The sequence below is a fragment of the Corvus moneduloides genome, chromosome 4, assembly GCF_009650955.1.
Source record: "Corvus moneduloides isolate bCorMon1 chromosome 4, bCorMon1.pri, whole genome shotgun sequence".
Taxonomy (NCBI): Eukaryota; Metazoa; Chordata; class Aves; order Passeriformes; family Corvidae; genus Corvus; species Corvus moneduloides.
Genome location: NC_045479.1, coordinates 13,264,381 through 13,290,855, shown reverse-complemented (window position 1 = coordinate 13,290,855; position 26,475 = coordinate 13,264,381). Strand labels below are relative to the sequence as shown.

General features: G+C 40.8%; 2 protein-coding genes across 3 annotated transcripts in view; one reads left to right on the top strand and one right to left on the bottom strand.

Annotated features, from left to right (window-relative positions):
* The first annotated feature begins 844 nt into the window (after nt 1–844).
* On the top strand, nt 845–6,383 carry SPX (spexin hormone). 2 transcript variants are annotated; one of them, XR_004239798.1, is made up of 7 exons: nt 845–976; nt 1,883–1,963; nt 2,082–2,139; nt 3,468–3,530; nt 4,169–4,252; nt 5,487–5,602; nt 6,054–6,383. XR_004239798.1 is itself a non-coding variant. In XM_032107332.1 (6 exons), exons 1-6 carry the CDS (start codon nt 971–973, stop codon nt 5,543–5,545), a joined length of 351 nt encoding a protein of 116 aa, XP_031963223.1. In that variant the 5' UTR covers nt 845–970; the 3' UTR covers nt 5,546–6,383. The 2 variants fall into 2 exon arrangements, 1 of the variants encoding a protein (XP_031963223.1); XM_032107332.1 differs by having other exon boundaries at nt 5,487–6,383.
* A 2,351-nt stretch (nt 6,384–8,734) lies between these two features.
* GYS2 (glycogen synthase 2) overlaps nt 8,735–26,475 on the bottom strand; it is a 43,572-nt gene continuing 25,831 nt past the window's right edge. The window contains exons 7-16 of the mRNA XM_032107331.1: nt 26,019–26,139; nt 23,372–23,478; nt 19,676–19,735; nt 18,978–19,056; nt 18,340–18,453; nt 15,874–16,000; nt 14,495–14,590; nt 12,529–12,692; nt 11,281–11,361; nt 8,735–9,658 (exon numbers count right to left, since the gene is read on the bottom strand). Of these exons, the coding sequence (XP_031963222.1) occupies nt 9,437–9,658; nt 11,281–11,361; nt 12,529–12,692; nt 14,495–14,590; nt 15,874–16,000; nt 18,340–18,453; nt 18,978–19,056; nt 19,676–19,735; nt 23,372–23,478; nt 26,019–26,139 (1,171 nt within the window). The 3' untranslated portion in view covers nt 8,735–9,436. The remainder of the gene's footprint in view (nt 9,659–11,280; nt 11,362–12,528; nt 12,693–14,494; nt 14,591–15,873; nt 16,001–18,339; nt 18,454–18,977; nt 19,057–19,675; nt 19,736–23,371; nt 23,479–26,018; nt 26,140–26,475) is intronic.

Genomic DNA, 26,475 nt, shown 5'->3' with positions numbered 1-26,475 from the left:
TCCTTCTGCTTCCATCAAGTTTACAAAGGAAAAAGTGCAGGAGGAGAGACGATAACCCTGGCTATAGAGCAAGCAAGGCCAGGCATCAAGTGTGATTAGCTCTTTGCCTGAAGACCAAACCCACTCTCCATGACTGCAGTGAGCCCAACAATCACCCAGAAGTAGCTCATGGAAATGACTTCTCTGATCCCTGCCTTTTCTTCTGTTCACTGCTTCACTGTTTGACCTATTCAAGCCCATGATCTGGACTTTTACTCCAGCTAATCCATGACACAGAAAAGTTTTTCTGACTATGAGGAGTTCAAGGTCTATTGGTTTGGGTTTTGTTTGTTTGTTGGTTTTTTGCTTGTTGCTGTTGTTAAGCTTTGTACTTCTACTTGTGTGTAAGAAACCTAGATGCAAGAAATCATTAGAGAATCACACCATAGACTACATCCTCTACATATATGCGAGGAATAACCTCAAGCTAGTGACACTGGGTAAGTCACTTTTTTTCTTGATGCTGGCGAGTCATTTACCAGCTTTTCCAGCCCCTACAATGGATAGTAATCTGATATATGATAGATTATCCTGGGTAAACTCTCGCCATCCATATTAATACCCACCCTGGCTGTGATTATTGATCATCCAGCAGGAAGGTGATGCATTGCAAACACACAGGGCTGATGCTGATGTATTCAGGAGGTGTTCACCTGGTTAATGGGGTGCATCTCCAAGTGCATCCATCTTTCAATCATTTCAATCATGACTTCCTGCAAGACTGCAGGTTTCCCTCAGGAGTCATCAGACCTTCTGCTTTTTCATCTACAGGGCTGACAAGAGATCCCTTCAGATTCCTCCGCCCTGCCACGGAAGGGGAGGGCACCTCCACTCTGAAGATTTAAAAAGGGACCCCTGGACATGTAGGAGGGAGATCTTGTGACACATCATCCCGAGGAAAGAAGACTGAAGGTTTGTCACTGAGATAAGTATGAAGGTAAGTGAGAATTTTTTGGTGTGTAGGAAACATTTAGTTTGTAATTAATGTTTTTTGGGTTTTTTTCATGTGAGTGCAATGTTTAGGAACTGCAGGGAGGCTTAATAACTTTTCCTTAAAAATAACTTGAAAGAAATATACACACATATATATAATGTGTATTTAAAAAAACCACCAGTGGCACAACATGCTCTCAAGCCCAGGATGAAATAAACCACTGTGAAACATAAAGTTAGATGCTCTGCTGCCCATCACTGTTATCAATACGTGAATAACAACATGGTCTGTGTGAACAAGCAGAGATGCAACTTGTGCACAGAGGATTCATGCTCAATGCTTCCATTTGCATGTGCTGCATCAGTGAGCAAACTCAAAGAATTGAGAAAACCCATCTTCTGACTTGTGTTAATCATGGTTGATATTGATAGGATGCCAAATCTAAAACATTTTTTCTTTTTTTTATTTTTTACCTGAGGAAGTAGAGATTTGGTCTCCTGGTTTGTTTGTTTGTTTGTTTGTTTGTTTGGAATGACAAACCCCCTACATTTGCTTGTTGTCTACAGTTTGGTAAAATCAAGGTAGATTTATACCATCCTTATCCTTGTACCTTATTCTCATTTCTGGAGGATTTGATATCCTTGCAAACAGGAACACAAAAGGTGCTTGCATGATGGCAGTTCTCACCAGGATGGAATGGATTTGAGAAAAAAGAATAAAGTTCTGTTTAACATTAATCCTCTGATCAGATCAGCGTGCACTGCAACACCCCTTGAGCAAGAGGAGGTTTGGCAGCAAGACAGGGACAAAGCAGCAGCTGGAAACACTCTCATATTTAGATGTGAAGTTGGGAGGATGTGCAGATGTGAAAGGCTTTTCCTGCACCTTGTGGTTCTCTGTTGTGCACAGGGGCTGCATAAACTCACAGCGTCTGCCCTGGCCCTGTTCCTGGCTGCATCCTTCGTCACCTTCTCCTGGAGTGCTCCTCAGGTGAGCTCAGGCTGGAGCTCATGAAGCTCAGAGGTTGGTGCCATTAAGTATTTGCACTAATTAGCAACAGCATGGAATGTTGACATGTCTCTTTTCCCTCCTATTTTTTTGCATAAAGACTCCCTTCCAAAGGAGAAACTGGACTCCTCAGGCCATGCTCTATTTGAAGGGTGCACGTAAGTCCCGAGCTCTTTCCATTTTGAGGAGATAATTTTCTCCACCCCTGGATTATTCCTTGGTTCCACACAAGCAGGAGATCCTGAGGATGCTGTGGAGGTAGAAGTTCTGAGGCTTGCAGGGAGGTTGTGTTAATTGCATGGTGCTAATTATGTCAAGGTCACACCTTTGGTCCCTGTACAACCACTTCAAAGTTGGACTCAGTGGTCCTTGTGGGTCCTTCCCACTCAGAATATTCTCTGATTCTGTACTTAGTTATTTCTTCTTGTCTCTGAAATTGTGGCATTGTCAATATTTTTTTTTTTAAAGAAATCAAATCAAAAAAGCAAGCGTTGAAAGAAGAAAAGGAAAAGAAAGGGCTGAAAATGTATAGGATTTGACACTTGATTGTAAAACCTATTGCAAAAGCAGTTTCCTTATCTGAAATAATCCTAAAGGGGGTTTAAGACATCCTGGATATAGTTATCATTCCTTATTCCCACTCAGGCTTTAGTGAAACATCTTCTCAAGCAACAGAACACACATTCCTGTTTCAAGCATCTTGCAGCAAAGTTGGTGTCAAGACCACAAGCGACCTCTTCTAAGGAGAACTTAGATGTCAGTGCCACAAAATTATGGTGTTACAGTTGTGTGAATGAAATTTTGAGTTTCTACTGTTAGTCCAGAGTTAAAGAAGAATTAAATATGAAAGATAAAATTTAGAGCCAAAGAGAGATTTTGTCCTTCGATCCAAATCATCAAATTTAACAGAAATACTAACATGAAAAATTGTATTCTGAATTGTTGACTTAAAATTAAAAGCTATCAGGGAGGGCAGGTATTAAGGGAGGAAGAAAAAAGTTCCCTGTAAATTAGGAAAAAAAAAGTCATAATCCTGAGAGAGTGCAAAAGGGAGACAATACAAATAATAGTAAAACAAAATAAATACAGGCTCCAAACGACTGTAAATATAGCTGAAAGTTCTAGTGACTTTAATACAATTATTTCTAGTCAAAGCAAAGATTTTGACTCTTTTTTGTTTGTTTGTTTTAAATTTTTCCGACTGAAAAATGCACTGTGTTACTTCCCTACTGAGCTTTTTATCATTCTTTTTATGCATAAGGAGCAATGGGATTTTATTGTGTTAGTTTGGGATTTTGGTGGGTTTTTTTCAATTTATTACAATTTAAATTTTTTACAATTTAAAAGGCAGTACTCTATAGTCCAGTAAAGAGACTGAAGGCTCTTGACCATATAGAAAATTGAAAACAGGGGATTTAGGGATTTTGAGGTTGGAATTAGAACAAATTTGGAGGCTGTTTTCACCCTTCTCCCACTGCTTTTGTAGAGGGACGTCGCTTCATCTCAGATGAGAGCCAGAGGAAGGACCTGTATGACAGAGTGCAGCTCGGTGAGTCCATGAGCACAGGGGTGTGGAACCCATCCACCTTCCCTCAGGTTATGGGAGAAATCCATGGAAATGGGAGGGGATTTGTTTTCCTGGAATCATAACCAAGGAAACAACGAACTCCCCTTTTTTTAGTCCCTTCATTCCAACCAGCACATGACAAAGACTGACTTTCCTCTCTGGTGCATCTGTGTGATTTCATTTACATAATTTCCAGACTGACCTGGCTGCTAAGTGGGATTTTCATCAGTGCTTTTGACTTTCTTTAAAAACAATCAAATCAAGCTATTAATTGTGCTGAAGTGACAAATAACAGAAGCAGATGACATCAATCCACACTAGGCAATGTTTCTGGAGGGATCGGAATGTTGTAAAAACAGTTAGGAACAAACAAAAATGGAAAATGTTCTTTTTACCTTCCAAAGGATTTTGAAATAACCTCCCTTTAAAAAAGATTGCTAATCTCTCTTTTGTTATTTATCAGGCTGGTTTTTAGCAGACACTGCTATAGAATGAAGGACACAACAGTATTTTCTTGTCTTTGGGTCCCTAGTTGTAGAAATAATAAAAAAGCAAAGAACAAAGTAAAGAAATGCCATCAGACACTAACAAACCATGCGCCTCTGATTTTTTCATTCTAGAAACACGCAGCCAAAACACAAATCCTTTATCTCTTTCTGAAGCTGCTGCACTGTTCCTTAGATCCTTACAGAAAGCACAAGAAGGTAAATGCACATTTTATCTTCCTCTAATCTTTTAAAAGTGGTTTTTCAGTATTTCATTTACTAACAATTTAGCAAATCAGTCTAAAAGGTCTGTTTTGAATGCAGATATTGTTCCACAGAGTGCATTGTATTGGAGTGGGCATTTACACAGATTAGAACATGAGCCACATAATGATAGCAGGTAAATATTTGTAGATGATGCTTTTAATTTTCTTTTCAGACATTTTCCTGGTTTGGATTCAAGGGAATGGCTATTTTGAATTGAATTTTCAAAACCAAATCTTTACTCAGGTTCCTTTTTCTCTGTAATATTGTTTGCTTGTGAAATTTTTATTCCTCTGCTGGATTTGGTGCAAAAGTTTAAAAGAATCCATAAGAGTCCCAGGAGAGGAGCTGTTGGTTTCACATCACCAGGCTGAGACCCTAAACCTTTGCTCTCCATGTCCTCGGTCCTTAAATCTTTCACCTCTTCAGCTACCACAGACTTTTTTTTTTTTTTTTTTTTTTGGAAATGGAGCTGGGGCTCTGTGCTCAGTCCTCTCTTCCCTACCCTGGCAGAACTCTGAACAAAAAAAAATTCAGTGGCATTTTGGAGAGAGAGAGAAAGGCAGAATTAAAAACAAGCATAGTGCTTTGGATAAAATATATGAGCAGTTCTAAAGTTAAAGCAGTGAAAGTGTCATTTGTATGCCCACAAAATCCTCTGAAGGTGGATTTTTACAAATTTTAGTGGTATTTTCCTGCCTGCTGCTGCTGTGGGAGAAGAGATGGTGGACAGCAACTGAGAAGAAAGGGTGAAATATCTGAGAGCAATAAGCAGAACCGGAAGCTTGTTTGGAAAATACTGTGTGGAATAACATTTCCATCACTGTAGTAGGGAATAACCAGTCAAACCTGGGTAAGCCATGCACTTTCAGATCAGCTGATTTTAGACTGAGGGCAGTGTGCAAATGAAGAACAAATCCATTATTTTCTTCAGCATGAAATTTCTTTGCTGTGTGCTAACTTACCCCTGCGGACATGGTTTGTATCTTTGTTCTTCAGCAAACAGAAAAATTCCTACATTTAAAAATGAGAGAAGACATGAATGTTTTTAGAGGTGCTGCTTCTCTTAGCTGAGCAGTCACACTGCACTGAATCTGTGCCTGAGGCACATCTGAAAGCTGAAAACTTTGGCTGACTGAACTTTCCCTTATCTACAACTTACTTGTCCCCATTGTGTGCTGTCTTACAGCGGAGGAAGAAAACAGTGATCACCCTGGCTACTTGGCAGACAATCTATCGAATTGGTGAAATTATTTAAAACGTCTTTAACATTTGTACAGCTGTGAGCCTGAAAGCATAACTTTTGTAAGTAGAGTGTTTCATCCATTCTCGCTGAAGTTCCCAAAGGGTGAGGTGTTTGCACATTGCAAAATTTTGAATGCAAAGGGATTAAAAGGTATTAGTTCACATAAGGAAAGCATCTGTGAAGTTCCCTCTTTCTTTAGAGCATTTTGTATGTCCCATCCAAAATTTAAAATACGTGGTACCATCTAACCTGAAAAGATGATTAAAACTGTCTTTTTGGATGACCATTTCATTAAAAACAGTTTTTCAGTTATCATTGGGAAGCCTTTTACCACCTTCCACTCAGCTGAATATTGAAGCTTTTTAAAATGATAACGATTCCTTCACCACTTCACTGGCGGCTCTGTGGGCTGCTGATGGTCAATAAATTCAGTGAGATGTAAAAACATTCCAACTATTTGTGACTGCAAAGCTGGTGACTTTTAAATTTTTTTTTTTTTTTTTTTGGCAGATATCTGTCAGCACAAAGAACAGGCAGCAGCACTTATTGCCCCAGTTCACTCCTGCAGAAATACTCTGCATAATCCTATTGAGCAAACCCCACCACATAAAAACAGTTTGGGGACAGGTCTTGCATTATCAGGGCCTCGTTAATGACTGCATTGTGATTGTATTTTTTTTTGTTGTTCTTTCTTTCTGAGTTGTAAAACTGGAATTATACATAAATTTGTTAATTACCATTCTGTGCTGATAAGGATGTATCTCACATTATTTATGTAGTTCTGTGGTCTTACTGGTAAGCTCTCTGTAGCTCTGAAGTAATTAAAGAGTAGCCACATGATTTCTGTGTCCAAGAAACTATGTTTTATTTTTTTAACCTTCTACCCTGGTCATGCTCTTCATCTTCTAATGTTAAGTTCCCCTGATCTTTCTCATAACACTGCTAATTAATTTTAACTCACACTATGATGTTGCATCTCCTCAACACAAAGAAACACAGCTGAAGGGACAGAGGAATTAACTTTTATCATGGGGTTAGAGGCACTTTTAATAATTATTTATAGTCTGTATCACTTCATGGAGGAACATAACTGGAGAAATCAAATGTCCTGCTTTGTTCATTTTTAAGCACTCATATATCTTCCAACAGCAGTGTTTGTTGTATGACAGAACACATTCAAGATGAACTTTACCTCAAGACCAGTGCTATCCACCAGAATCCTTTCATTAATTTAATTGCCCTTTGTTTAGAGCATATTTGGAATATCTCAGGTGCATCTAAAGTGATTTTCCAGCATGTTTTACAGGATCATCAGTCAGTGCTCAGACAAGAAGTAGCATAGAATCAGGGAACAGAGTCCTAGAGTGGCCTGGTTTGGAAGGGACCCTAAAGATCCTCCAGTTCCAAATGCCCTGACATGAGCAGGGGGACCTTCCACTAGAAAAGTGAAAAGTAGAAGGGATTTACATCCTTTGGTTTATCAGTGTCTTGAAATTTATATGCCTCTGCCTGTCCCAGTGATACAGAAACTGTACTCACCCTATTCCCAGCTGACCGATTTTTGTACGTGTTCCTGATTTAAGGGCTCAAGCTTAAACAATTCTTCACAAATATTTTGAAATGGAATAAACCTTCTGCCTCGCTGGTGAGCTGCTTGTGAAACCCCAGTATTTTCCATCTGGAAGACAATCCCTTATGTAACAGAGAGCTGCTACCAAGCTTGTCAGGTGTCAGTAACTGTTGGGAATGTGTGGCATTTAATTTAGGCAATCTGTCGCCGTGGCTGAATGAGAAGCCGTTCCCCCAGTGCTATAAATTCAACAGGCAGAAGTGTTCTGCTGTAGATAAATTGCCTTGTTACTAATGGTTAATCCTGGAATCAAGGCAGAACTAACATGAGCCCAAGGCATGGGGCAGAGGTCGCTTTGGCCACTGCAGGACCTGAATCTGAGAATTCAGACTAAACCTATCTCAAAAGCTGTGCACTCTTTAACACCAGGAGGGTGCTCAAAGCATGTGAGTGTGCTGAAACACACACAGCTTTCCTGCTCTACAACAGAGCTTTGAAATACAAGCCATAAAGATGGATTTATCGATTTATTTCTTTATGAAAACATTAACTTTCAATCAATATGCCCTTTAAATGTTCTTTCTTCGGGACTCTCAGCCATTACATCCTTTGACTCTGCAAGGGAACTCTGAGAGCACTTTGTGGAAGAAACACAAAATGCAATTGTTCTCCCCTTAGTAAACTGTGTGAAGGAAAATATTTGCAGTATCTTTGCTTTCATCACTTTTATATGAAAAATTACTCGTTGTTTTAATTACCTCTTAAATGGCTAAAGAAATAGTGACTCCTTTTAATTCCAAGTAAGATTTTACCATAAAAGCCTGGACTTGATTTCTGAGAATAGTTGTTCTTTCAAGTATCCAAATCAGCTCAAGAATGAAAGTCTAATTTTAAAACTGATTTTAAGTGGCCAAATATACAAATAGGCACATTGTCACTTTTATTCCAAATGTCCTTTACTAAGAACCATGTCATCAAGCATTGGTTAAGTGCTTGAAAGGTAGGAGCCTAACCAAAGCTGGACATCTAGGCTTCCCCTGGGATTGACAGGAAAGGTAAATACCTCCAAAGCTCACATTGTCCTACCTGCTGAAGGACAGGCTGAATAAATTCCTGGAAATGTCTTTTCTCCAACAGCATGAGAAATTTTTGATGCACAAACTTGCAAAACAAAAGATTGGTCTCCTTCCTAACGTCTTCATGTCAAGATGTGCTTCTGAAGAGCCTGTTCAGGCACTCTGCATCTCTAGGAGCTGAAATACTTCTAAAAGCTTTCTGTAAGGCAAATGAAATGTTTAGTTCTTGTTGTGAGGATCAGTTATTCCCCAAGAACTTTGATGTCTCAGGTGCTTTTCAAAAGCGTGTCTGGAATTTTTTTAGCTTTATTTATTAGGATTACATCTCTTCTAGAAGAAGTGAAATAGAGCATGGACTGATAGAAATTACTGATCTTTGAATGTTGTCACATTGCTCTGTGGCATTTTGTCTGCAGGGGAAGGTGCTACTCAAGGAAATTTTGTCATTCACTTTAGCCAAGTTACATTAATTTCCTCCCAAACCAGTTTGTTAACAGACTTAGAATCTACAACAAGATGAAAATAAAAGAGACATACCAGAGGAATCAGAAAATAAACGGTCTGCTGTTTATTGTGGGTCTAAATGACCTCAGAAAGATGACTTCATTTGTCTCTCAAATTCAAATGGCCACTCCGTAAGACTTTATATTGTTCCACAGGAAGCATGTTTTACCACTGGATCAAGACACTTCTGTGTGCTGTAAAAAAATGTTTTATATTATGTATGCTTACAATAAACAGCATCAGGAAAAAGAAAGACCATTTTCTTTTCAGTGCATCTTTTTAAACTCTTCCAACATTTCTCCAGAGTAACACTTTTTTCCTCTAATTTTTTGAGCTCTGGTTTAAAGTTCATGTTAATTTAGGAGGGGAAAAGGGGAAATATAAATGGAGCAGGAATTCCTTTGGGATACCCAAAATGTAGCTATTCATGTAAACTATGATTAATACAGATGATTCCATAGACAAAGGTATGATCTGCAGTTTGTATAAGCTCCTGAGGGGATTGTCTCATTCTCTAGTTTTATTGAGCTTGAAAAATCTCTTCTACCTCAAAGGGACACAGAAAAATTGTCATTTTAACTACTTTCAAGGTGAAATAATATTAGGCTTTCCAGCAGTGCAGCTCAAGTAACATTTGAGGTTCCTCTAATTATACCACACTGTCCTTAACACAAAGCTTGCCAAGCCTACAGGAGAAACTGTTGAGTGGAGGGGGAGACCACAGCAGGGTGAGAGCAACGAGTTCAGTTCCTGTATTCTCCGTGCTGCTTCTTTTTCCCTTGTGGCAAGGCTCCAAGGGTAAAGGGGGACTTGATGTTCTGTCTATCCCTTTCAGCTTCCTCATCCTCATCGTATCTCTCATCTTCATCTTCATCCTCAGCTTCACTGTGGTGAGGGCTGGAATGCTGGGAGGCAGAAGGCGATGGTGGCACTGATGAAGGCCTGGGGAACCTGAAACCTTCCGTCTGGCAGAGAGAGAAGCAAGTTGAATGAATTAATTGAGTTCCTTGGTTGGTTTTATACAGCAATTCAAGGCTATCATCACTTCACAGGAAGTCAGTGGTGGGATGTAAGCTAGACCTGCCCTGCACTCTAAAATTAAGCTTCCTTCAACCCAGGTCCCCTCAGTCCTCCTCTGCCAGTAAGTACACACTTGTATGACAGAGAACTTTACCCTGTGCCATAAACACCATCCTGCCCTTCCCAGCATCGCTTTTTTGCAAAGCATGACTATCTTTACTGAGCCTTAAAACAATCAGCACAACACAAAATCCTTCTGTACTTTGTAGTCAGAATATGCCTACTGAAATTCAGGCTTCAATCTGAACATTCAAAACAATTGTCTAGTTATAATGTCAGCATCTGCAAAACCCAGCAAGGGGTTTTCGTCTGAACCTCCTGTCTCCTTCTTATTAAAAAAAATTAGTTGCTCTTTGGAGATTTGGTTTCAAGTCACTTTGTTCTGACAGTGGGTCTGAGCAGCCTCTCTTCTCAAATTGGTGCTAATTTGGACTAGGCAAGAACTGTTTGAAGGTGTACCTTTAAAGCGACCCCTTGCAGCTGCAGCCAATGTACCATGTCTAGATGAAGGCAATACCTTGCCTTGCTTTCCCTAGAACATCCTTTCCCAGCTGCCCCTCTATCTGGTTGATGCAGAACATCTCCATGGCATTTAGCAGAAGCAAAAATTAGAAGCTGCCACTCTTCCCAGAGGAATTCAAGGGCTAGTTCCTCAGCTGGTCCAAACTGGCATAGTCAGCTCAGTCTAAATCATCTGAAGAGCTGCTCCTCTGTCACACCTGGTATCCTTTGTGTTTGAATCTGACCCCAGTAGGTTGTGGTTTAACCCCAGCCAGCAACTCAGTCCCACACGGCCTCAGCTTGCTCCCTCCTGGAGCAGTTGAGGAGAGAATCAAAGGGGGGAAAGTGAGAAAGCTCATGGGTTACATTAAGACAGTTTAGTAAGGAGAGCAAAAGCTGTGCACACAAGCAAAGCAAAACAAGGAATTCATTCCCCACTTTCCGTGGGCAGGCAGGGGTTCAGCCAACCCCAGGACTGCAGGGCCCCATCACAGGTAACAGTGACTTGAAAAGACAAACACCAGCATTACAAACATCCCCCTTTTCTCCTTTTCCCCCCAGCTTTGTATACTGAACACGATGCCATAAAGTCTGGAATGTCCCTTTGGTCAGTTGGGGTCAGCAGTCCCAGCCGTGTCCCCTCCCAACTCCCTGTGCACCCCCAGCCCCTCACTGGTGGGGCGGGAGAGGAGCAGAAAAGGCTTTGGCTCTTTGCAAGCCCTCCTCAGCAAGAACTAAACCATCCTTGTGTTATCAGCACTGCTTTCAGCACAAATCCAAAACACAGCCCAGCTACTGTGAGGAAAATTGACTCTGTCCCAGCCCAAACCAGCACACTTCTGACTGGAGACTGGGTCTATAACTTGTTAAGCTTTTAACTGGGAGTTCCTACTCCCTTTAGTTAAACCCAAACTTGCTAACTCTCTTCTCCCTCACACTCTTTCTTTCTCTCTCTTTGTAAAGCAGTTAAAATGAAGATGAACTCATCTCCAAAAGCAGACTTTACCTTTGGTGGAGCACTTGGTTCCATCTCAAATTTATCTGGGAATGCTCTGCTGAGGGCCAAGTGTCTGGCATGCATGTAATACTGCAACAAAACAGAGAAGCCATTACAAATCATAGAAATCTTGGGCAGATTAAAGCAAAGGGGGAAAAGAAACATAAAATGAGCATCTTCTAAAAGATGGTGCTGAAAAAGGTCTACACATGTTTTCAGATAAGCAGAATCCAGCTGATATCACTGCTTGTAATGAACACAGGGCTGTGAAGTGATGAGCCATTCATGACAGATTCACATCAAAGAAGTCTGGAACAGAAGCTGAATAAGGTGCCTGTAAGACGTATTAAGATGGAAACTAGGACTTGTCTTGGTCAGTGTAATTCCTACTGAGTGACAAGTATGCTTTATCCCTCAGGAAAGACCTGGGTTTTTTTAAGCAGGAAAATTTACATTTACAATTTCCAAGTGTGCATATGTATTACACATAAGCTTTAGACTTATCCAAAGTCACTTTGGACTGCACAGAAGCATGTGTAACAGTGACAGAGAAGTAACATTTATGAGTTTACTGATGCCTGGTATTTAAGAATTTGACAAAAATATTGATAGATCCACTATATCCCTGAGTTTTCAGCACATGCACAGAAAAAATAGTTTGTTACATCCAGGTCTTATACTGTGTTGGGAACCACATAAATACTAAGGTTCTCACACAGGTATCAGAGCAGGACAAGGTCCAAAATAGTTACAAAGCTCATATATGTGCATCCACATCTTTAACCCTGTGGACTTGAGAACACTGCTTTGCTACAGTCTTTTTAGTAGGTGGTGCTGCCTTGCTTTCTGTGTCAAATTAAAAGCACTATTTGCATTTAAGGCACAGAGGCAGTTTAGGAATGTTGAGGAGCCACAGGGCCCAGCGACATTTCATGAAGGACAGGCAGGATTTTTGAAAGTGTCCAGATGACTTCGGAGCACATCCTCCTTAGTGTAGGTGCTGCCAGCAACACCAGATTTTTACATTGTGTTTAGCATCAGAAAGAGCTCGGTGTGACTGGATTCTGCTCTAACCTATTCAGTCTCTCCTTGCCACTAGAGCGTGGAAGGATTACACTGAAATGTAAAAGCTCTGCCTTTAGCTCCTTTGAGAGGGGAATTTCAGCACAGGGCCGTGTCCTTGCATTGCAGCACTGTGCTGAAGGCTGCTGCCTAGGCCCATGAGCCTGGAATTTGTAATGCTTCTATCCCACACACCCTGCCCAGGTATCTCCAGTCCAGGAGGTCCGAGAGCCGCTCGGTGCGGTTCCTCTGGATGATCCTCTGGCGCCGGTTCTGCTGGCAGAAGCCGTACAGGAACTGGGTCAGCTGGTTGCACGACTCGTCTGGCGAGCGGAACCTCCTGTCCACGATGTAGATCCCTGAGGGACACAAGAAAGGGTGAGGTGAGTGGGACTGCAGATGGGATCTGACCTCTTGCACTTCCAATCCACCTTCTGTCACGTAGCCTTACAAATACTACATGCAGTATATCCTTTTTAATGTTAAAAGGCAGCTACAACTGGAACATTCGTTACCATTCTGATGGAATGGAGAGATGCAGAGCAATACGCATTTTTTTTTAACTTTAATTTTCTTTACTTTTTAGGCTGAAATTCAGCAAATTCTTCAAAACTCAGAGGCTTTGTTGTTGCTGTGTAAGTATGTCCAAAAGGGTTCGAGTTTCTGGATGAAGACGTATCACTTTTATCTCCCAAAATTTTTAAAATACTGACCTCTTAAAGAAATCATAACCTAGTGCTTTCCTAGCTTCACAAGTGTGGATGGCCAGAATCAGGCTGTAGGAGAGAGGCTCTGTTTTCTGTAGAAACACAAGTGTTTCCATAGAGACAGCTAACTCACATGCATCACTTGACAGACAATTCTGGGAGAGAGAGGGCAGAGGTAACCTTTGCCTCTACGTAGTTTGTTGAGATTAATCCTTTATTTTTGCCACCTTCCTTACACCAGGGTGTTGGGCAAAAGAGGGTACCAGACCTTGCAGCTCTCTTAATGGACATGACAGATGTAAAACTACCTTAATGAAGTGCCTGGTGCCAGCACAGTAATTTATGTCAACTCACATCTATGTTTTGGCAGAGAAGAGCAAGTGACCTGTGCTCTGTGTCTCTGAGGGTCTCAAAGATATGTCCGCCCAGGCAGGTGTATCTATATATTGTACCTGGCTCTGCCCCTTGCTCCTAGGTCAGGCAAAGCTGGCACCAATGTGGGGTTGTCACTGCCTGACTGTGAAAACAAGCCAAGATGCTTGGAAAGAGGCCCTATTTTGGGAATATATTCAATACTCATGGAATCACAGAATTATAGAATGGTTCGGGTTGGAAGGGACCTTTAAGATCATCCAGTTCCAAGCCTCTGCCATGAGCAGGGACACCTGTCCCAGGTTGCTCAGAGCCCTGTCTAGCCTGGCCTTGGACACTTCCAGGGATGGGGCATCCAGTTAGCCCTGGCTAAGTAAGGAGGAAAGGACAGGGAGGGCCGTGCCTTGCTCTGTCCCTCGGGGAGGCTGTGGCTTTAGTGACAACAGCACCAGTTGGAAAACAAGGACAATCAGGCCAAAATGAAGCATCTGCTGAGGCAGAGGATGACTCAAGAGGCAGAATTGTCCTGACATACCAGGCATTGGCTTCCTTCCTCCTCACCACACTCCAGTCATGAACCATTTGTAAATCTTCCCAAGCAGATCATTATTTGAAGTAGATTCCTTGTATTTCCACAGCTCTCTTTTTTTTTTAGTGTACATGATAATTTACTGTTTGTTTGGTGAGGGACATGTTTCACTGGTCTCAAAGCCCCAGACTAGCCCAAGAGAAGCAGACTTTCCCTGCTTCCTTGGAAGGCTCAGAGTGTTATAGTGCAGAGGCACTAAAAGGATGTGCTGGGAGACTCTAGATGGGTATGAGCACTGGTGGGTTTTGGAAGGATACAGCAGACAAGAAATTAAAGGGAGGCAAAAGATAAATAACCTGGAAAAGGTTTGGATAAATATGACAGCTGAAATTACTTGTCCAACTTAACAAGACATTCAGAGCCCTGAATATATTCCCCCAATGAATTCCCTTGTCCTAGAGAAACACCAAATTGAGGAGTAACAGCATGGTTGCTGTGCTTTTTGCTTTCCTAACTCAGAGGTGATATTTGGATATGCTGTTAAAGTTTTTACCATAGGCTGCTGGGTCAGCAACATGTTCCTGCATGAAACAGCCAAATCCAGAGAGGTTTGTGGTTACACTGGGAATGCCCATCACAGTACACTCAGCTGCAGAAAGAAACAGGCAAAAAGGATTTCAGGGCAATATACCTGCAATGGTTTCACTTGAGAAAGAAAAAGAAAAAGAAACAGGCAGACAGAAGGTCCCATAACACTAGAGCTGCACTAAAAATATCAGTGAAAACTATGATAACGTTTTGTTGTGGATTCTGAGAGAAAAAAAAACATAAAAAGAAATTTTAAACACAAAATTCACACTGTGTTTGCAAACATATCTTTGAGTTTCAGAGCAGACAAACTGAAAAGTTTCTGGGACTGCAGTTTTGAAACAGAAAACCCCAATATATGGTCAGGGCTATTTGGATTTTAAATTGGAGCCTGATGTACACCTATGTTAATTAGTTGTTCACAACTCTTTGCAAAGCTGAATCTCTTAGGAGCAGGAGCGTATCAAACTTTGGATTTTGATATTCATGGTTTGCAAACAGGTCTCTATAGCAAGAAAAAAAGAAAAAAGCCCACCCCAAAACAACAAACCCCATCATTAATTCAGGACTGCATTCACAGTGGATATGGAGCTAATTTTATAAAATCAGAAAATGTATGCATTTTTTGTAGTTTTTTTCTGTCACAGTCATGAGTAAGGATAACTGCTTATCCTCCTTAAAGAGGTTTTGCCAAGGAGCCTAAGCCTAACCTAAACCAGCATGCAGACTCTAGTCTTAGAAATGTGCAAAGCCATCTACACAGCCTTCATTCATGGGACAATAAAACTGGTGTCTACAAACTAATTATAAATCTACCTTTAAAAAGCACACTTTGTTTCTGGGAGACTGAAATGGGTAGCGACAGAGTATTTGAAGGCAGAATCTATATGCTCTCTGCATATTTAGAAATTTCCAGTTAATTCAATGGGATTCACTACCAACACATGTATTTCTGCTAAATAACTTAGCTATGGTAGTACATAATTCTCTCAAACTTGTTATCTTGAATTAAATCCACTGAACTATGTCAGCTGGTAGCATCAGATTTCTTGCCCTGCTTTTTTTAATATGCACATTCCTGCACACCTTCTTTTAAAATCCTTGAACCAAGTCAAGAATTAAGTTTTAAAAATTAGTTTTTGTTCTAAAGCCATAGAAAATCAAAAGATTACACATTAGTATGGGAAAGAGTCCAGTGCAGGGACAATTTTGCCAGCAGTAAGATCTTTGCATGGCAGAGTAAACAGGGCCTAAAGAGTTTTTTTAGCACTCCAGAAGGAACTGGATGCATCAACAGAATGGGTGTTCATCTTTCCACACTAGTTAAGGGTACAGAATTCCTACCTGGAGTGTAGCCCCAGGGCTCATAGTAAGATGGGAATACACCAAGGTGGCAGCCTCTAACAAACTCCTCATAGTCCAAGGGCAGCAAGGGGCTTGTTGAAGAAAGAAACTCTGGATGTAAGATCACCTGGATATTCAAAACTTATGTTAGAGGTGAAAGAAAACCATCATTGATACATTTTAATTATGAATAAGCTTAGGCAACTTATTCACCCTGGTCTTTTTCTAAGTATCTGGACAACACCTCCTTTGACCATCCATCTGTTATCCAACCCACTTCCCACACTGAAGTGCATCCTGCCTCTGTGAATTGTTTTCCTGGAAATAGAACTGATAATGAACTCGTTTTGTTTCTGGACAGGTATTCAGCTTTACCCTTCTTCATCAAGGAGGCCCATGTGCACTGAGAATTAGGTCTAAGGCTGTGGAATTTAGCAAGATTTGGTCTGGTGTACAAAGGTACAGAGGATTTACAGGGACTGGAGTGACAGGACAAGGGGGAATGGCTTCACACTGACAGAGAGTGGATTTAGATGGGATATGAGGAAGAAATGGTTCCCTGTGAGGGTGGGGAGGCCCTGGCACAGGTTGCCCAGAGAAGCTGTGGCTGCCCCATCCCTGGCAGTGTCCAAGGCCAGGCTGGATGGGGCTCTGAGCAAGCTGGGATAGTGGAAGGTGTCCCTGCCCATGGAATGAGATGATCTCTAAGGTCCCTTCCAACTCAAGCCATTCTATGATTTTATTGGGATGTCTCAGTAGGAGGAGGCCTCAGGCAGACACAGCACTTCTGAGCTTCACAGCATTCTGTGAAATAATAAAGGAATGTTCACCCTACTCAACAGACCTCCCAAGAACAGAGGGAATATTGAAACCAGACACATTACAGCCCTGTCACCACAAATCTGTGCCTAGGCCAACTAATCTTGCTGAAAGACAGCTCTCAGGACTGAAGTTAATTTATCTGCACGACTCTGCAGGGCTTGGGGTCACTGCCTCATATCCACTGCTTAGTTGAGAAGTGCCTTGTACGTGGTGCCCAGTCAGCTTCAGGAGGAAGAAATGTGAGGGAATGGTTTAAACTGCTCTGGGTTTATTTCCCCGCATGAACATACCACAGCCATTATTCCATGCCCAGGATATGCTTTTATCCCTTCTTAATAAGATTGTCATGCTACTCACTTGAGTAAATAAGTGAATGTACTCAACCAGTAAATGTAAACTCATTTTGCAAGCTTAGTTGATCCCAGTGATTCCACTGGCATCGCTGAGGGTATTTTTCACAAGCCAGCTGTGTCTGCCTGGATATGTCATACCTCTGTCAAAATTACTTTCAATTTGAAGTTTACTGATTTTCTTTAATGATATTCAGCCCATTAAGTATTAAGCCTGTTCATGTAGGAGGCAATTTTTCAGTGGCAATAATAGTTCTTTATAAACTTGACATCTGCTGAGAAGCAGATGTTTGCTGTGTTATACCCTATCTGCTCTCTAATACCTTTAAGCAGTTAATTCTGAGGCATTTTTTACTACTTTTGTACACAGTGCATCCTTCCCCCCTACTTTTGTCACATCTATTGTATTATTACCATGTTATGATCCCAGAATTCATTGGAGTTAATGTTCATATGTTAAGCCAGGAAGAAGTAACTAAGAAGTGTAAGAAAAGATTTGCTGAGGTATAGCCATGGATTTAAAAAGAAACTGAGGATAAGTGACATGCCATTGCTAGAGATACCTCGGACCTGTCTTTAAAGAAAAGGGTTGGAAGAGGAAGAATCTGCAACTTTATGTTCTACTTTGACTAGATAGATGTTGAGATAGTCATAGTTAGAATGTCAGAGATTGCCAGAAAAAACCCCAACTTTGGCAGACCTGTGAAAGCAGGAGCTGATAATGTCTGTGGTTTGACAAGGTAAACATGGAAATAAAGAAAGGATTTATTTGCATAAATTTAGTTTCAACAGGTGATGCAAACAGGAGCATGACATGAACAGGAATTCTTTCTGCTCAGAAAGAGCTCTGGTTACCTTCTACAGCAAGTGCTGACTATCAGGGTGCTGCTCTTAACAGATGAATCAATACTCCAGAAATATCTGTGCTCAAACCTTGGACCTCCAGTTTTAAGCAAGTGAATCTATGACAGAGTTTTACATCTGGGTGCAAATGACCCATGGCACTTTTTTGATTTCAGGAGTAGCAGCTCCTCATTCAGTGCAGGAGGCAGAAATGAAAACAATTCCCTAACATCAGATTTCTTGCTTGAAATTAACTTGGCTAAACAGCACCTGAGGATCTTTGTGCAGTGACAAGTTGTTATTCCTGGAAAGGGAAGGAGGAAGAGAGAAGTAGTACTCTAGGAGTATACCACCTATCAGGGATTTATTTCATGCCCCACACTAATGATCCAGACTGAGAATGTTTAAAGAAATCCCACTTTGTATCTGAAATGAGAAGGCCACAACGCACCTTCACGCGGTCTGTGCGGTTGTTGAACAGGCCAATGCGCCGGATGGTGTTGAGGATTGGGTCATTGCTGTCATCAATCATGTTGTGGGTGGTCACTGGAGGCAGAGAGTGTCTCTGAACATAGAAAAGGCAATCCATAAGTCAGGCAAACTCTTGGCAAACAGTCCTGTTGCCATTTCCTAAGGCTATTGGAAGACAGTGGCAGATTTTGTCATTGATGTGAATAGGTTTAGTTTACCTCAAAATAAATGAATTTGTACTAACTTTTAGAAGGGCCCACCATTTAATTTTGAAGACTTTTAGTCAATGTTGTATCTTCTTAGAATTTGATTTTACATATTTAATAAAATTGGAAGAATCCAGGCTTCAGGAACAACTCCAAGTTCACACTTAGTGCAGAACAAAAGAATTAGGAATGCATGTAACTGAAGGAATATCCATGGACTCCCTAAAACATTAGTTTGGGTCATACTCATTAAAAACAATCAGAGCTGATTTTAAATGTTATTGATGAGAAGTATACTTACTGAAAACTTCTTCCCAAAGCACACATATCGCTGTATGTCATACACAATCCTTTTAGGTCATCACTTTTATTATTTAGATTAGATGTTCATATAAATAACACATTTTCTGACCTGAGTTGAAAAGATGGCTCTTTTCATAATGGTTATGTCATCTCGGTCAAGAATCTTGTTCAAGTCTGGGATTTCTCCTCTGCAAAGGAAACACACAATCTATTTTACCAAATGACTCATTATCCTTTTCGTAAAGAAAATGAAGAAATAGCCAACAAGGTGTGAAGTTTGCTGATATCAGCATGAACCTTCCCTTTGTTTTCATGGCCCTTCTACATTCCCTATATTGTGCTCTCCCATATACTTGCTGACCTGCCAATTAGCTTCCAAAAAAAAAGCTAAAGAATTGGTTTCTTCTGGTTTTTGGACACAGCTTGTTTTTACTGTGCTTTGGGTCACGCACTTCCAACTGTCTTTTGAAATGATATGACTGAATCATTAACACATATTACTTGGTTTCTGGTGCTTTTTTAAGCTGAAGTAGCTCATTCTTGACAGTGGCTAAGCCTTTGTGTTACTTAGACATCCCTTGTGTCTCTTATGACTCTTTCCACTACAGGCTGCTAGTACCTTTAATTTTTTTCTCTGTGATTTGCCCATTAAACAAGTATCTTGTTTATAGTCCCATATCTTCCTCCCATGCCCTTCTGTGGATGTCAAAATTCCTTACACAAAGAGCAGAAGCACAGAAACAGCACAGGTAAAGCCACCTGAACATGTGGCTCTGCAAGGCAGAGCAAAGCAACCTCTTCACTCACTTCAGCAGGGCATTGTAGAGTTTCCTTCCAAACTTTTCTTTCACAGATTGTGCAGTGTCCCTAGGAAGATAAATAAATATACGTATAAAACAGGAGAATACAGGACAAAGACAGTATAGAAGAGATTCCTGCTGTTGGAAATTAAACTGATATATTGGTGGAACCAAGGATGCAGAGGCAGACAGAGGTCAGCATCACATCAGCCAGGAGCTGTGCTGATGGATTCCAGAGGAGCTGAGGATTTGACCTGCATCTACAGATGAGCGCACTGGGAAAGTCAGGGGCAAGCTTCACTAGGGATTCCTTCTAACCCTCTGCTCTGACCAGTAGGCCACATATCAGCTGTGAAAAAGTGAGCATATGTACGACCCTAGGTACTAAAACATGATCATTAATAATGGACAGAGAGACCTCCAGCTTCACTTGACCTAAAAGAGAGATGCAGGATATAAGAATTAAACAAATAAGGATTGTCAAGGCAAGCTTCCCCCTTCACTTTCTGCCCTATTTCCCAACCCAAAAACTTTTGGAAACAATTGTTAGACTAAAATTTTAATTTGTTTGCAAAACAAAAAACTTCCTGAAAAGCTCAGACCAAGTTTTAAGCTATCAATGAGGCATGTGTCAGACAAATGTTATACTTCAGCTAAGGAAGAACTCCAGTGAACCACTGTTCTACATGCAAGGAGTCATTTTTATTATTCTGCCCCTGGCTGAAAGCTCTGTTGTCAAAACAGCAAATGCACCCCAAAGTTGAGTAAATCCACTGTGAGTAAAGCTTCACTTCATGGAACTTTTCCTGCCTTTCTGATTTCCAATTATACTTTGGGCTAAGGCAAAACTTCTGAAGTGAAATCCTAAACTTTACCAAGCTGGGAATCCACACACCTGGTTTTAGGTACTCCCTCCCAACTCACACAGACACAAAAGTGGATGAATGAATGTTGGGTGAGTTGTAAACCATCTAAATGTCAAACCACACTGACCCAAACCCCAGAAGGATAGTTCCCACATGACTGTATTTTCATAGACTGCCATGCACAATATCTATAATTTAACCCAGATGGGATAGACTGCTTTTTCAGAAGCAGAGGAAAAGAAGGATTTTACATCCTGAGTCAGCCATCACCTATTAATTTGTAAGTGCTACAGTCCTTTATAAGTGCCAACCTCTTCTTGTCTTTAATTTCTGTGGCATCCTGAAAATCACCTGATATTATTATGTAATGCTACTAGCAGGTGGGCTTATCCTGGAGTTCAGATTATGACCATGATAATGCTGCATGCAGTGATGCAGAGAGTCTTTTGCTTTTCACAGAGAAGAGCAGCTGGAAGCAGCATTTTTTGTGTGATTTCACATTTTTAGTTTTAAGTTTACTGTTATTATTTTGCCTGCATTACTAAGCACCTGTCTTAGGTGACAATGTGAGATGTAACCAGAAGTATGTATTCCATCACCATCTGTTAGGATCAGGTGGGGCAGGGCTCTTTATCTCTTCCAGGACACATCCCTGATAACTCCCTCTGGAGGGGCTATCTTTCTGCTAATGGGCCATCCAGCCTCACTGTGTGACTCATAAATTACATCATCCCATTGTGGGAGGCTCCACCCAGGGGGAGGAACCAAGCATCCCTACCTGGATATAATCTGAGGTTTGGAACACCACAGGCAGCCCTTTCCTGCTGGATTCCCAGAGGACAAGAGCTACATAACCACCACTGGACCTTCAGAGGAAGACCAGACCCTTCTACAGGACCACCGCTTCAGCAGAACAACATCTGTCATCCCAAGAGAACTGCAGCCACCCCTTAATCAGACTGCAGCCACCACCCTGCCCAGCAGGGTGTCAGGTCGTATCCTGACTCTGGCAGTGTTTTTGTACTACTGCACTTATTTTTAATTTTCCTATTAAATTGTAGTTCTGATCTCGAGTCTCTCACTGGTTTGCTTTCAAACTAGTACAGTTCCAGAGAAATAATCATGCACTAGAGACACAACCTGGAAAAGCCTTTGCATATTTCATGTAATCTAAACCTTCCTTACATCCATATATTGTTTATTTCATTTGTACCTGTAGTATTCTATTCAAAGATGACATCCCTTATATCAAACACAAAGCAGAGGTCAAAAGCATTTCAGAGAATTATTCCTGTGACTCATCACACTTCCAGAATGGGACAGGATAAAACATCATTTGGACTGAACCATACTGTCCACTGGCAGTGAAGGCAGCTCAGACACATTATTTTTAGGAAGCCAAAGATGGACAATTAATTCCAGTCTCGACTGGAATTATTTGTGGTTAATTAATTAAAAATTAATAAATTAAGCTGTTGTGGTACCGGCTTCCAGAGTGGCAGCCAGGCAGAATGTTTCCCGTAAATCCCAAGAAGGTGCTAAATTATCCAGAGATAATTCAGACAGCAGAGAGATTTCTCATATCTACCTTCTTTTCCAGACTTGGCAAAAGCTACATGATTTTAGTGACCCTTATTAAATTATTTCTGTCACTGGTTTTGTAGAAGTTTAATATCCATTAGTCAAGGACTTCAATATCCATTAGTCAATTACTTCAGCTTGATTACTGATGTCCAGAAAACTGAGTCAGAGATCGTCTGCTGGAGGCATTAATGAGATGACACAAAAAATTTTATCTTTCTCTTACACCAGTGCCTTTCATCTACAGATCTCTAAATGGGTTAGACTTCTATCCTTTCACAAATATAGAACTGGCATCACAGAGAGGTTAAACACAGTGAGAGACGGGCATAAAAGCAGCAGCTAGGTCCTGTGGGGTTTCGTCCCTCAGTTTTAACACCAGTTTCCTTACTTCTGCGCAGAGTTTAACCACTGTAGCCACCTGATAAAGTGCACACTTCCATTTCCCTGCTTAGAGAATTAATCTGTAAATATATTGTGTAGACTGGCATTTTTCACTTTTTAAAACAAAATTCCTCCTTGATAACCCACCACTGATTTTCTCCATGAATTTGAAGTTTCAGTTTTGCCGCGTCACTTAGTTCAGAACCCCCTCACAATAGACTTCTTCTCCTATACAGGATCACACAGGAGTTAAAGTGATGGTTAATTCTGCTCCTGCTTTGCTTTTTTGTTTGGAACATTGCAAAGTAGCAAGGGCTGTGACAATCTTCCCTTTACAGCTGTAAGTTTCACTGCTTGGTTATGGCCACTGCTTGTTGCAGTCCGTAGAGAAAATTACAGACAATTGTTATCAACTGCTGTTCTGCTGGACCACAGAGAGCAATTTCCATATTTCTAAATAAAAGAGGATGTGCAATTAATTTCTTTTTCCCACAGAGTAGCTCACTGTGATAAATGAGCAGTTTGTCTTTATTTTGTGGGAGCTCTATGGCACATCCAGAAACAGCCAGAAGACATCCAGAACAGTGGATTTTCAAGAACATTTGACTTTGTTACTGCAAAACAAGTACTGCTTGCTAATAGAATGGCAAGGCAAGTTAACTAAAAATAACTTTGGACAAAAAAAACCCCAAAAAACTAAAAGGAGAAATATTTGACCTTATTTATCTTTCCCATCTCTTTCATCTCTGAAATGCATTCTAGTTACCCACAATCCTCAGTTTTAGCAGAGCAAAAAGAAGGAGCATTATTCCCCAGCTGAGACTTTTGCAAGTATCCACAACAGATTGTACCAGGGTGGGAATGGCAATTACCAGAGCTGCTTCCGGACTGCTTGTCCCTTCAGGGTTTCCACATTGAAATTGTTGGTCTTTGCTGGCATGATGAAGAACACAACAACTGTAACATCAGTCTTGTGAACCTACGTGACAAGAAACGGAGAGGAATTTAAAAAAAAAAAAATCTCACACAGTGTATCACAGCCAACTTTAAGAATTAGTCACAGGAAACACCAAATACACTTTAGTTTTCCAGGCAGGCTCTGATCTAGTAGCTCTTGCTACAAATGAAGTTTTGTCAAATCAGAGATCAAGACAAAGATGTCCCCCAGTTTCAGATTGGGCAATCAGATCTTCCTGAGCTCTCAGGGTTTAGAGAACATGGCTTTGGATGTGCACTTAAACTGCAAAAAAATTCAAATCCTACACGCTTTCTCACCCGACACAAACTGCACTGGCAGGAGTGAGTGATTGGTTTACTAGCTGAGGTATGCCTAAGCATGAGATGAGGGATTCCCTACAGCAGCAGGTGTATGGGCAGGAAAAGAGTAACCATTTTCTACCTGAACCCCTGGCTAAGAACTGCCAGACAACAAAAAGCCACAAGTAACTTCTTGTTCCTCTCTCCCATCCAGCTGCTTCAAAGGCAGAAAGCACTTGCTGTAAATTCTGACCCTTTATTTCCAGATGGTTTCACTTGCTAGTTTCTCCTGTGCACGAACAAGGTTCAAAATACCAGGTCCATTCCTTGCTGCACAGATGAGGTTTTACTCCTGTCAGCAACTGTTTAAAGAACAGCTAAGGGTGAACTCTGTTCAGAGCTGTAAAAATTCAATCACTTTGAATTGCCTCCATTTCAAATTTTAGACACATGAACATGCTGTTAGTGTGCCTTCTCTCAGACTGAAATAGAGGGAAATGTACATTATAAAATAACCTATGGGAGTCATCTATCATGTTAATATTAATTAATGTTCTTCCCTTCCCTCTCTTCAAAGCAGGTTCCAAGTCCATCATGCCACGATCCCAGTGCTCATTAACAATTTCTCCCAACATTCCTATTTTATTTCCAAAATTTTAGTGAGGTTTTCAAGCAGCAAAGGAAAAAATCTCTATAAAATGAAATAATTCCATGCAACAATGTATATTTTTTAGGTTCAGGCCCACCACTGGGACTTGTTTAGAAAGCATCATCATTTCCAGATTTTTAAGTAGTACAGGTAGTCTGCTATTCCCAATGGAGTTACTTCTTGAAATAATTAGAGAATAAGTATTTGAACAGCTAATCAGATGCTGGCATCCACATTGGAATGTGGAGCTTGGGAAAACTAGCCCCAGTTGCCTTTAATTTCCACCAGCTTTGCTTGCCATGGATGTCATCAGCAAGAATTTCTTCAGAGAAAGGTTGATCAGGGAGTGGAAGGGGCTGCCCACGGAGGTGGTGGAGTCACTGTCCCTGGAAGTGTTCAATAAACAGCTGGACATGGCTCTTAGTGCCATGGTCTAATCCACAAGGTGGTGTTTGGACAAAGGTTGGACTCAGTGACCTTGGAGGTCTTTTCCAACCTTAAGGGTTTTGTGATTCTATGATTTAAATCATTAACTGCAACAAGAGATTGCTGCAATATTGCTCAGCCAATTCTTTCCCTCTTATCACACAAGACCTTCCATGTTATCAGCATTCACAGATAACAGCCATGTAAACGCCACTAACACTGCCCAGCACTGCCAAACAACCGACTTCTGTTGTGGAAGAAATACTTCAGTTCTGTGAATGAAGGGATTAAGAATTTCCAGAAAACCCAGAGGCTCTAATGGTGTATTAATAGAAGGTGGTGGTAGAACAAGTGTACTCAGGGCTTTGAACATTAGTGATTCTTTTATCCCTGCTGGCAGTGCAGTACCAAAATTTTTATCCAGATTTTCCATATCATTCAGCTGATAAGAGTACAAAAGACAGAGTCTGGGATGACAGCTAATTGACCCTTGCCAGATGACTGAAAACCAATTAGCGTTTTTTCTGGGTTTTATTTTCAATATACCAGTCTTTGGGACACGTCTGGAGACATTTTCAATGCCCTCACTGTAGGTGGTAAGGGCTCTGCTCTGTGATATAACAAGGCCTTGCTCTTATCTGCGTTGAAGTACTGCATAAAGGCATTTAGAAACATTGCACTCATTTTGTAGCTGAGGAAAGGGGACCATGGAGAACTGCATGGCTTCCCACTGCTTTACACCAGGCCACTGTCACTGTGAATCTTAATACAAGATTCCCATCCAATGGGGCAGAAGTACTCAGAGATTTAAAAGATCATGACCAAGTCCTAATGAATTAAGCAATTTGCTTAAAAGGATGTTTTCAAAATGCAGCATTAAAGGCTTACTTTTATTTCCATTATTATATGTAAGCCATCAGGGCAAACTCTAGAATACTATTTTCACTACTTCTCTCTAAAAACCAGGGAGGTAACCATGGATTAACTTCTTGAACTATTTTTAAATTGTCTGAAATCATGATATATTCTGATGGTTCAGGGAGAGAGCTCTATGAAAACTGTGAATATCCCATAATTACTTTCCTATAAACCAGAGTATTGAAAGGGAATTTTTGCAGGTGACTTCCACAGTATGGTAAATTTGAGCATAAGCTCTATGCTTTCAACAGCTGTGTAAGCTTTCTTACCCTCAGCAAAAAGTTTAATCTTGATAAGGCTTCTAGAAACATATCAGCTCCTTTGTTGGAAAACTCATATCTCCCAGCAATGAAGAAAAACAAGGTTTTGTCAAGATTGAAGTCGAGGTGGCTGAAAGCAAGAAAACAGACAAGAACAAAGTATGTCTCAAGATATAATCAAACAAAACACACAACAGCTTTCTGCTCTGGAGGAACTTACTATCTCAAGAGGAAAATGAAAGTGAGGCTTTTCTGCCATGCTTTAAATTGACTATCTTAATCTGACAAACTGCATCTTGGGTAAATAACAAACAGATCAAGATCTGTTATCTGATATCATAATCTGTTAAGCAGAGTTAGATCTGGTGTCTAAAATTCCCTTAGCTTCTGACTGAGAAATCCCAGACAGATATTTGAATAAGCTGGTTTCAACATTTCCACTCCTCTATGAAGTACTTGTTAGTCC

Excerpts from the sequence above, each read along its gene's own strand:
- SPX (XM_032107332.1), top strand. Across the intron at positions 1,964-2,081 it reads TCTCCTGGAGTGCTCCTCAG|ACTCCCTTCCAAAGGAGAAA; the intron begins GTGAGCTCAGGC and ends TTTTGCATAAAG. Across the intron at positions 2,140-3,467 it reads GCTCTATTTGAAGGGTGCAC|AGGGACGTCGCTTCATCTCA; the intron begins GTAAGTCCCGAG and ends CTGCTTTTGTAG.